Source organism: Peromyscus maniculatus, chromosome 3 (assembly GCF_049852395.1).
Source record: "Peromyscus maniculatus bairdii isolate BWxNUB_F1_BW_parent chromosome 3, HU_Pman_BW_mat_3.1, whole genome shotgun sequence".
NCBI lineage: Eukaryota > Metazoa > Chordata > Mammalia > Rodentia > Cricetidae > Peromyscus > Peromyscus maniculatus.
Window position 1 is genome coordinate 93,818,191 of NC_134854.1, and position 12,181 is coordinate 93,830,371.

Sequence of the window (12,181 nt, forward strand, 5' to 3'; positions counted from 1 at the left end):
GCCTGGCCTTTCCCCGTCTCCAATCTTCACCCCCAGGTTTCTGAAAAAATGTAGATTATCTTCATGTCAGTATAGACTCTTCTCAAATAAGTACTGCCATGCTTTCATGTCACTGTTTGCCAGGAACTTTTAAACATTTGTAGTTTCTTAGGAACCCAATGTCAGTGGGGTTGTAAAGATTGTCTGATGGACTAGCAAGTCTTGCCATCGAGACCAGTGATCACATGTTAGAAGGAAGAGCTGACTCCTGCAAGTTGTCCTCTTACCAACATATGAGTTACTGTGGTGTGTGCTTCTCCCGGGGCCCAATAAATAAATGTTGAAAATAAAGATTTCTTGAATGAAGCCAGGAATGGTTAAATGTCAGCCCAGAAGCTGGCCATTGGTTCCGTTCCTTCCTTCCTTCCTTCCTTCCTTCCTTCCTTCCTTCCTTCCTTCCTTCCTTCCTTCCTTCCTTCCTTCCTTCCTTCTTTCTTTCTTTCTTTCTTTTTTGTTGTTGTTGTTGTTTGTTTTTGAGACAAGGTTCTTTTGTATAGCCCTAGCTGTCCTGGAATTCACTTTGTAGACCAGTCTGGCCTTGAACTCAGAGATCCAGGTCCACCTGCCTCTGAAGGTGTGTGCCACTGGTTACTTTCTCACCAGTAAAGTGGACTTGACTGGGTGTTGGTTTGTGTTACCATCAGTAATATGGCTCTGCCTTGCTTTTCCCACCTTATGCCCAAATAGTATTGCATAGAAATTCTTAGCTTTATGTCATTTGTTAAAGATTTCTTTTTAAACTGAGTAAAGAGCCAGGTAAGATGATCTCACAGAATTAATTATGTAGAAGACTAGCTAAGAACGTTGTGGAAAATGCTGTGGAAGAAGTGAGAGGGCTCACTCTTTTTCCAGATACTGGTTTTATCCCAGTACTACTTAATAAAAAAAAAAGGTTTTGACATAGGAATAAAATTTAGAGAAACAGAACATCTGAATTTGGAACTGCATCATAAACCTGCTTGCTATGAGAGTGTGAGTTGCTGGAATTATGTGAAAATGATAGGCAAGCCAGGTGGTAATGTTGCATGCCTTTAATTCCAGCACTCGGGAGGCAGAGGCAGACGGATCTCTGTGATTTTTGAGGATAGCCAGAGAAACCTTGTCTTGAAAAAATTCAAAAAAGAAAATGATGTCTCTAAAAATATATATAACCCTGGCCTGGCAATGGAGCTTGCTTTCTCAGCATCCATGAGCTTCTGGGTTTGATTCCTAACAAGAAAAAGGGAGAACAAACCAAGGCCCTTCCCAAGCTATTAATTTCATTGTTATAGAAGAGTAGTTAAATTTAAAAGTGGATTAATGTGCCAAATTATGAAATATCAGTGTAACTAAAGAGCAATTCTTGACTTAGAAGACACTGTCTACTATATTCTGTGTTAAAAAAAAAAAAGAACCTGCAACAGGTTGCATGTTAATTTGTACAGTGTAACTGTTTTGTTTTAAATAAGTGGAATATTGTGTATCTTCCTCAGCTTATTGTTGGGGTGGAAGGATAGATTTTAGATTTTCCCAGTGATGGCCTGAGACCTGGAAGGGAAAAGGGTAGTGAAGAGCCCAGTGCGACCACTGATGGTTTTGGTGTGTGCTTGTTAGAGTGAGCACGTGTTTCACAGTTCCAAAAGGAACGGTGAGGTGGATCATATCTGCAGTTCCAGTGTTCAGAAGGCTACCATGGACAGAGTGGAGAGGCCAACCTGAGCTAGTCAAACCCTGTCTCAGGAGTTAAAACAGGCCGGGGCTGGAGAGATGGCCCGGAGGTTAGGAGCACTGGCGGCTCCTCCAGAGGAGCAGGGTTTGATTCCCAGCACCCGTGTGATGGCTTCTAGCCCTCTGTAACCCCAGTTCCAGGGGCTCTGATGCCCTCTCTGGCTTCCCTGGCTACCAAGCACACGTGAGGCACAGACACAGTCTAATATAAAGAAAATGGACATCTTGCTAGTTTCTGGGACAAAAGTCGTAAAGCATTTCTGTTAAGTAGTCATCTTAGGACTGTGTCACTCACTGCCTGCTCTGGCCAAAAACCAAAATGGGACGAGATTGGTGAACAAGAGCGTTTTTATTCTTATTTTCCCTAGCAAACCTGGCAGTTCCATTAATGAACAGTGTGTTAAGTCAGCCTGGCTGTAATTGGGAAAGGAAAGCAGTTACTGCTTACAAATCAACCGTGTGTCTTCACGTGTGATTGCATGGATTCTGGCAGTCAGAGAAACAGCAAACGAGTGTTCGTTCTTGCTCCAGGCTTCTCATCCTCATTTGTGCCTGACTGACTGCATAGAGAGAGCCATCATTTTATGTGCACATAGGTGGACATAGATGGCATCTCAGTGCTGAATATGTAAAAGGGGGATGTCCTGTATCATATGCTTATTATCATAGAAGAAGACTTTGGTATTGCTAGTACATGGGCTAATCCATTGGAATTAAGTTTTGGAATGCATTTTTGTAGTAATAATGGCTTTTTTCTATGAGTATATTGCAAAACGTTGATATCCTGACCTTTAAAAAAGAATATTACTATATTTCCCTTTTAAAGACAATATTATATCCTAAATATTAAACATTTTCCTTTTCAAGATTCAGTCTGGTCCACTAAAAATCTCCAGCGTATCAGAGGTGATGAAAGAATCCAGACTGCCCGTGGCACAAACCCAGAAGCAGAAGGGAGACACTCCAGCTTCAGCAGGTACTTGTGAGAGCCACTCTTTGGCAGGTATAATGGGAGGCATTGTCTGAGTGTGTCTGTCCCTGCAGTTGGAGGATGGTCCTTCCTGTGCTGTGAAGGACTCTCGGGTCCGTAGTTCACCTGTCCTACCCCGGGAATTTCAGCGCTTGAGTGCACGCAGTATTGAACTGGGTGACAGCAGTTCACTTGAATTCTCTTTTCCTTTGTTTGACACCCAGCCTTTCCCCTGTGTATACTTTCAGAGTGTTCTCCCTTCTCACTCTTTCCCTCCTCTTCACAAGTCTCATCTCTATAATTGTTTTCTCTGTCTTGGTGATAAATGTGTCTTGCATATATATGCCTTTTTCACTTTTAGGATTAGCCAGTATTCTACCCTAGTATATAGCACCTGTCTAAAACACCTCTGCTCACCATACACTTGGACTTCCTGTGATTTTTTTTCTTTATTTTAAGTTTTTATTATTTTATTCATCTGGGTGTTTAGTCTGCATTTATGTCTGTGTACTATGTGTGTGCAGTGCCCACAGAATCCAGAAGAGGGCATTGGATCCCCTTAAACTGGAGCCACATGTGGTGCTGGGAATCGAACTCAGGTGTTCTGGAGGAGCAGCCAGTGCTGCTCTGAATGGTTGAACCTTCCTGAACCGCCGCCTTCTTCTGTTTTTCTGCAGTTACTCCTGACTTGATAAATCACTGGACTCTGATTAAACAAATACCCCTTGAGTGTGTTATAAAAGCTGGGGACTTACCAGTGAACACACACTTTAAAATAAAAAACAATGTGCTAATATTCCTTGATGGGACAAGAGGAGAAAGTTCATCTACAGATAAACAAGTACAGTACATTGTAAGCCATGCTGGAAAGGGTACTTGTAATTTTAAGAGCATAAATCAGAAAACCTCACCTGAGCAAAAACTAGAAAGATAGAAGGGAGTGAGAAAACCGCACAGATAGCTGCTGTGGTAAAGTGTCCCAGGCCACAGGAGAGCCAGTGCCAAGGCTTGCCATGTTGGGGCAGGGAACAAATGACGCTGAAGTGGAGTTAGTAGAGAACAGTGGCAGATCCACCACGGGAGCAGAAGGGAGGCCTTGGGAGCCATTGTAAGAGTTTTGTTTTCTCTTTGGAGTAGAGTGGGGAGACGTTGGAGGTGCTGAGCCAGGGAATTAATGCCTGCATTTATTTTTATTATTATTTGTCTAGAAGTGGTGGCACATGCCTGTAATCCTAGCACTTGGGAGGCAGAGGCAGGAAGATTATTAACAAGCCAAGACTAGCCTCAACTACATAGTGATTTCAAGGGTAGCCTGGGCTACATGAGACTGCCTCAAAACAGTATGGTATATAGATAAGTAAGCCATGGCAGAAACAGGGAGACCAGTGAGTAGATTTTGTTAATAATACAGGTTTATCTTTTGAATGAGGCCTTCAAGTTTTAAAACAAAATTTGTCTCATTTTACTGGTTTCCTACCCATGTCATCTCTATAATTGTTTTTCTCTTCCATCAACATTTTTGTTTATAAATGAATCTTTCTTTTCTGAAGTGATTTTTTTTATGAGTTCTTTTCTTCACATACTGTCTTCACTGTGAACATAGTCTTCCCTATGTTCAAAACTGTCATCTTGTTCCACATCCTTCATGTCTTCCTTTATCTCTGCTGTTCTTCAGGACGCTTAGAGACCCTCTCCTGAATTGCTTTCTTTTCTCTGCTCCTCTGCCACAGACAGCTTTTTCTTTTGTGTTCCTTTTTGATGTGTTACTCTGATGTCCACTTCTGTGCTTAGATTTAGCACGGTCACTAGAAGGCTTTCCTGAGGTAAGAGGGATTAAAGTGTCTGCAGGTGCTGAGAAGACTTAGTCTTGTGCCTTCTCAACCTTTCAGTTTTCTGTGGTTCTGTGCTTACTCAAACACAGGGCAGTGGAAGTGTCTGTACTTTTAAGGAGTACAACATGAAGTGCTCTGCAGCAGCAGCTCCTGGCCTACGGGTTAAGGACATAACATGTATTTATAGCATCTACAGGGGCAGCTCACATTATTTCTGCAGCAGGTGATACACTTTCGGTCCCAGCCCCTGTGGTTCAGCATGAAGACGCTATAAAAACCGACCGTCCCGACACTGGTGAAGGAAAACCCGCATCTGTAACCTCAGGTAGTTTCATTATTCATGTGTTATGCTGTTTTCTCATCAGAACTGCCTTGCCTTGGCCCTTAGACACTTTGGAAATGTGTACCTAGACTGGTTTCCAGTCTTCAGACTTGTCTAGGAAAGATTGAAACTCCAGAGTCTAAGGTAATCTTTGAAAATATGGTGAAGTAGTTGCCTCACTTCCTTTGGAATCGAAAGAGGGTGATGCTTTAGGGACCTCATACCCCGCGTTGCCATCACTGTGGATCCCTGTTAGCTGTTAAAAATCTGTTGAAATTTGCTCTCCTCTTGTTCACTTTTGCTGCAAGAGGAAGCATTCTCATCTTCTGTAAGGGAGCGACCACCTGAAGAAGTTGCAGCTCGTCTAGCGAGGCAGGAAGAGCAAGAACAAGTTGAGATGCAGTGTATGTAAATCCAGTCGCTCTCAGTGCTCTCTTCATCCATCAGCACAGCTTGTCTGTCATCCAGTAGCTGGCTGGGTTCCTTTGTGTCTTTGTGTCATTGCCTAGTTCCCCACCATCATCTCATCATCTGTGCTCTTCCCATTGAAATTGCCTTGATCTAGGTGACGTGAGGTATTACTGGTGAACATTCCAAATCCATTTTATCATTTCTAGTACAACGCATTCGTGTAACTCCAGGAAACAGAACTGGGTTATTTCAACCTTTAAAGCTTGTTATGCTTAACCAAGTGGTGGTGGCACACGCCTTTAATCCCAGCACTCAGGAGGCAGTGGTAAGCGGATCTCTGTGAGTTCAAGGACAGCCTGGTCTACACAGCGTATTCCAGGACAGCCAAGGCTACACAGAGAAACCCTGTCTCAGAAAAAAAAAAAAAAAAAAAAAGCTTGTATGCTTATGAGTGTGAGCCTCAGTGGATCACACTGCAGCCTATAATACCTCTACTCCGGACTCACTGTTGGCAATCTTAGGAAAGAGGGTGTTCTGCATGTTGCTAGTCTTTAGCAAAATATGTGTATTTCCTCTAAAGTTTCAGTTCTGTATTATTGTGTGTGTGTGTGTGTGTGTGTGTGTGTGTGTGTGTGTGTGTGTGCTCATCTGTACATGAGTATCTACAGCCCAGAGGTTGACTTCAGATATTTTCCTGTATAACTCTCCACCTAATTTTTGAGCCAAAATCTATCACTGAACCTTCATCTTGCTGTTTCAGCTAGACTGCTGTTCTCATCCTATGACCCCTTTTGGTCACCCTGAGGCCATCTGTGTATCATATATTTACATTATGATTCATAACAGTAGCAAAATTATAGTTATGAAGTAGCAACAAAAAAAAATGTTATAGTTGGGGGTGGTCACCACAACATGAGGAACAGTATTAAGGGGTTGCAGCATTGGGAATGTTGAGAACCACTGGGTTAGACTGACTGGCCCGTGGTCCCCCTGGGGTCCGCCTGACTGTCCACCCCAGCACTGTGGTTACAGATGCACTTGATGCAATGCCCAGCTTTTATGTAGTTGGTGAGGATCTGAACTCAGGTCTTCATGCTTGAGCAGCAAGCATTTTACCCACTGGGCCATCTCCCTAGCCCCCATTATGATTTTTGATAGTTAAAAAATGGTACTAGATGCCCTTTTACAGGAAGTGTAGGCTGTCACTTACGGCACTGTACCGCTGTGTATTAGTGACTTCAGGAATAATGGGGTGTAAGGGGGTTTTTGCTGAACAGAAAGTTACTTTCAAATTCTCCAGCAGCTGTTGTGAATTTTCTCTCTGGTGACATCACTTGTTTTTCCTGCTGCTGCCCCTGGCTCTTTCCTTGACACCTTGTTGGCTCTACCCTGTTCTGAGGCGCTGCCATTGTGAGAATGGAGAAGAAGGAGCCCTAGGTGTAGGGCATCTGCGTAAGCCCCGGCCTTGAGTGGTTCTGTGGCTGTTTTTATTCTGTGTGCTCTTCCATGCCTGGTCTCGTTACAGATATTTGAGAATGTCAGGTAAAGGAGTGAAGCGGTTTTGTGTTTCCCATTTTTCCCATAATGGTCATATGTTTCTCATCTGTCTCTCTGATGCTTTTGTCCATGAGTAGCTCAGACTGGTTTTGACTTATTGTCTAGCCCAGGGTGGCCTTGACCAACTCACAGTTCTTCTGCCTCAGTCTTCCGAGGTATAAGATTACATACCTGCTAAATTCGGATTTTCTCCTCACTTTTCTTTCTGTTCCTTTGTCATATGAGCACTTTGATTTAAGTTATACATCAGAGAAGCGGAGTCTGCTGCTTTGGCTGTTCTTTTCGGGGTGGGTCTAAATTCTCATGGTTTGGTTTAGACAAACTGAAAAAATTTAGCATCATGGCTTTGCCTCTTAATTTTTCCTTTAAACCTTAGAACTACGTATGCCTGTGCACTTTTTAAAAAATAGGGATTAAAGCATAGTAGCTAGACGTCTAAAGACGGTAGTGTTGCGGGTGACCTGCCTACAGCCTGGTTTTGTATGGTTCACTGTTGCCTGGCCTTGGATGCCCACCATTAACAAAGCCTGTCCCAAGATCCAAGTGCCATATTTTTCCTCGCTTCCTGTTTGCTTTCTGGATACCTTGCTCTTTAGATTAAGCTGCAGTTTGATCTCAGTTTCTTGGTATTTTCTCACCATTGCCTTTCTTCACTTATCTGTGTACATGTGCACACACTGTCTCCTCCAGATACTCACAGAATAAATAAAAGGTTAAAGTGGGGGGAAGAAGAGAGAGAGAGGAGACAGCCTTTAATGTTGGTGTTTATTTCTTGTGTGCTTTTTGGGGAAACTGTCCATTCCAAGTCTCCCTTTGGTTTTTGTTGTTGTTTGTTTGTTTAATTTTGTTTCTTTGTTTTAGACAGGGCCTGCTTTAAAAATCTCATTGATTGATTGATTGTATATATGTTTGTATGTGTGTGGGAGCACAAGAACCATGGCCTGTATATGTGGCAATCAGGGATTGCACTCAACAACTAGCACCTTTACCTGCTGAACCATCTCATTGGCCTTGCTTGAGATAAGCTTTTGTTGTATAATGTGTGGTGATCCTCCTGCTGCTGTCTCCCCAGTGCTGGGATTACAGGCAAGCGCCACCACACATAGCTTTTCTTTTACTTTTTTGTTGGCATGTTTTCTTGTTTGTACCTTGTCTAGTATCTTCTTGTATCCTACACATGTGAGTTTGCTATGGGTTTTCCTCCTTCTGAGAAGTTGAAAATAGGTATCTGTATTCTCCTGGTGAGTCTGTGCAATTTTTATAAAATGAAATAGTTAATGATTATGCTACATGTATGTATTCCCTTCAGAATGTTCTAAACCTTTCTCCATTTGATTAAGTTAGCCTTTCTAAGATATTTTCCCGCTAAAACACCTTTTATTTTAGAAAACTCAGACTTTATACAAGTGGAACTAATATAGTAAAATCTGACAAATCTGCCATCCATACTTAATTCTTTTTAAAGATTTATTGGTAGTTTTTTTAATCTGTGTGAGTGCTTGCTTGCATGTATGTATGTATGTATGTATACCATGTATGTACCTGGTGCCTGTGGAGGCCTGAAGCAGATGTTGAAGACCATGGAAGTAGAGTTAGAGGCAGTTTTGAGCTGCTGCTGTGTGAGTAATGGAACCAAAGCCTGGTCCTCTGCAAAAGCACCAGTGCTCTGAGCCATTTCTCTAGCTACGGTCCCACTCACAGCCCCTGTACTTTAAAGAGAATTACGCTTTTCTAAGATTGGGTCCTGTGTGTAACTTACTTTGTTTTATGTTCTTATGAGAACTAATTGCACCAGAAGACTTTTAGGAAAATAGGAAAAATTTAGTCTGTTGTAAGGAGGATTTGTTTTTAGCTGTTCTTTCTTTTTTCAGCTCTAGCCAAGAGTTTAGAAGATGCTCTGAGCCAGACTGCATCCGTCACTCTGCAGGCTATTACAGCCCAGAATGCTGCAGTTCAGGCTGTCAATGCACACTCCAACATACTGAAAACAGCCATGGACAATTCTGAGGTACGCCAAGGAGGGGTTGACCTGTGTAGTAGACTGTTTCTGTTCCGTATGGGCTTTCTCAAAGACAGTCTGCAATCTTCTTTTTTCTTGTACTTGTAGTGTAAGTCAGGCTCTTTTCACTGTGTATCCCAGAGTAGCCTGCAGTTCATTAAGGAGGCCGTGCTATCCTCGGACTTGCGGTGACCCTCTTGCATATGCCTCCTGAGTATGTGTGCTTAGCTAGAGTAATTGTCCTAAAAACACAAAACATCTGGGGACGGTTGGCAGATACCTTTAATCTCAGCACAGGGAAGACAGAGGTGGCAGATCTTTTGAGTTTGAGGCCAGCTGGTTTACATGGCAGGTTCCAAGCCAGTCGGTGCTTCACAGTGAGACTTTGTCTCAAAACAAAATTGAGAAAAACCTTCAGATATGTTTTAAGTGAACCACAGCACTGTTACAGTGTGAGAACTCAGGGTTGTTTTTTTTTTTTTTTTTTTTTTTTTGAGACAGGGTCTCATGTATCACAGGCTGGTGCTGAGATGATTGTAGCTAAGGATAAGCTTGAACACGAGATGCTTCTGTCTCTACTTGGAAAGTGCTAAGATTACTAGGTATACACAGTCTCACCTGGCTTGAGAGGTAGTTTACAATTGCTTTTTCTTAATAGTCCTTCAGGTTTTTGTTAGCTTTAATTTTTTTAATTTATTGCTTTATTTGAGACAGGGTTTTTCTTTGTAACTCTGGCTGTCCTGGAACTAATTTGTAGACCAGGCTACCCTTGAACTCAGAGATCAGCCTGTCTCTACCTCCCAAGTGCTGGGATTACAGGTGTGCACCACCAGGCTGGAGAGATGGCTCAGTGGTTAAGAGCGTTGGCTGTTCTTCCAGAAGTCCTGAGTTCAATTCCTAGCAACTACATGGTAGTTCATAACCATCTATAATGAGGTCTGGTGCCCTCTTCTGGCCTACAGGCATATATGCAGACAGAACACTGTATACATATTAAATAAATCTTTAAAAAAAAAAAAAAAGTGTGCACCACCATGCCCAGCCAAGCATTTCTTAAAGAAAACTTTTAAATTTTTAATTATTTTAGAATGATGTGAAATTTTAAGAAGTAGTACTAAGACTTCCTATGTACCATAGACACTGAATATTGTAACGTTTGTGTTAATAATTTAACTTCTGTTAAACACTTAAAAATAATAATTTTGATTTCTGAATTATTAGCGGGACTCAGCAAATTTCCTTTAAAATTGCACTCAGTTTTAGTATTTGAAAACATACCTCAGTACGAAATCAATTAGACTGAAATAGAGTAAGCACGTGAGCTGTGACATTAAAGCTGAAGCTCAGATGATCAGAAAGTGACTTTGCCAACGGTTCCTGTGTTCCAGGATCATGCACGATGTTCTTTCAGTTATATGTCCTCTGTCCACCTGTCTTAGTTAGGGTTTCTCTTGTTGTAAAGAGACACCATGACCATGGCAACTTAAAAAGAAAACATTTAATTGTGGTGACTCGTTTACAGTTTAGAGATTCAGTCCGTTATCATCATGGCAGGACATAGCAGTGTGCAGGCAGACATAGTGTTGGAGAGGTAGCCGCTACATGTCGATATTCAGGCAACTAGACTGTCTAGTTAGTAGACTGTCTCACTGGGCATGACTTGGGTATAGATGAGACCTCAGAGCCCGCCTCCACAGTGACACACTTCCTGTAACAAGAGCACACCTACTCCAACAAGGCCATGTCTCCTAATAGTACTACTCCCTTTGGGGGCCATTTTAAACTGCCTTTTAAACTTGTAGTAAACTTGTCTTTTAAACTACCACACCACGAAAGAGTTGGATTTGACTTCTGATAGTATTGTTAGAAACACAAACTTAAAAAACTTGAAAACACATGCCTTTAATCCCAAGGAGAGGCAGGTGGATCTCTGTGAGTTCAAGGCTAGCTTGCTCTACAGAGCTAGTTCCAGGACAGCCAGAGCTGTTTCACAGAGAAACACTGTCTTGAAAAACCCAAAATAAATAAATAAAAAGAAAATTCTATTTTGTTTTTAGTTCAAAGGGGGAAAAGTGTAACTATCATAGTTTAGTGAGGTAGCAAAACGGGAAAGCAGTCAGGACATTTGTCATTTCATTACATAGTCGTGGGAGGGTTGGAAGGTCCTTGATGTCAGGGACCCAGTGGATGAATGTCCTTCAGAGGGACAGCAGTTGGGGGCTTTGGAGTGGAGCAGCATGAACGGTGTTGTCTTCCACAGTGAAGGCACACAGTTTACCACTGAAGGGCACCTTACAGAAGCCTTACCTAAGATGAGGGAAGATGAGGCCTCTTATCACAAACATTTGTAAGCGGAGTTTTCAATGTTTTTTCCACATAACATTTTTACTGATTCTTTGGGAGTTTCACGTCATGCACCCTAATCATAATCCCTTCAAAGTCTTTCCCAAAAGAAGTTTAAAAAAAAGAAAGAAAGTCCTCTGTGCTATCTATATATTTGCTGGAACATGGTCAAATTCTTAGTGGCCTGCCTCTTAAATAGAACTGAGTCCTTCCTCTCCCACACCTACACCAGAAAGCTATCAATTGTGGAGAGTTACTCTTCAGCATCTCCACCACACTTGAAGAGTGCTCTTCCATGGCTTCCTGTCTAGGCTGTAACTTTTTCTTTTTCTTCTTTTTGGGGGGGTGGGGTGGGGTTGGGCTGGGAATAGGGTTTGTTGTAGAGGCCTTCCATAGTCTCTCCTTAACTGTGCATCTGCAGTCATCGATATCATGGCAGAAGTAGTCTCCCTGCTCTTCATAATCAGCGGGAAGCATGGATCATGGCCCTCCACTCTGTTTCTGACGACAGCACAGACCAAGAACATGGCCCTCTGCTGTTGTATGTCCATAGACCCAGACATGGCCCTCATAGGCTTCCTGGACCATAGACATCAACATGGCCTCCGGTGGCAGCACAGGCTACCCACATCAGTGTGGCTCCCAGTGACAGCACAGCCTGCAGATATCTACATGGCTTCTGGCTGCAACACAGACCGTACACATTCACATGGCCTTTGGCCGTAACATAGGCTGTGGACATCAATAGAGACCCTTGGCTGCAGTAGGACCACAGACCCAGACATGGCCTCAGGTGGCAGCTCATGCCACTCAGATCAGTATGGCCCCTGGCGGCTGCATGACCTATGGACATCTACATGGCTTCAGGCAGCAGTGTCCACCATGGACATCTGCATGACCTTTGGTGGTACCTTGGACCACAGGCATCAACATAAACCCTGGCTACAATAGGACCTCTGACCCAGACACGGCCTTTGGTGCCAGCAAGGCCCTGTATCACC

The 12,181-nt window shown here is 42.7% G+C and overlaps 1 protein-coding gene across 16 annotated transcripts in view; it reads left to right on the forward strand.

The window, feature by feature from the left end:
• Immt (inner membrane mitochondrial protein) overlaps positions 1 to 12,181 on the forward strand; it is a 48,427-nt gene that overhangs the window by 19,794 nt on the left and 16,452 nt on the right. For 2 of the 16 annotated variants that reach the window (XM_016009260.3, XM_016009261.3), the window contains exons 4-7: positions 2,614 to 2,722; positions 4,736 to 4,873; positions 5,179 to 5,274; positions 8,710 to 8,846. In XM_016009260.3, the coding sequence (XP_015864746.1) occupies positions 2,614 to 2,722; positions 4,736 to 4,873; positions 5,179 to 5,274; positions 8,710 to 8,846 (480 nt within the window). Of the gene's footprint in view, positions 1 to 2,613; positions 2,723 to 4,735; positions 4,874 to 5,178; positions 5,283 to 8,709; positions 8,847 to 12,181 lie in introns of those variants that run through there. The other 14 variants (XM_006990996.4, XM_016009262.3, XM_006990997.4 and 11 more) reach the window with 8 other exon arrangements.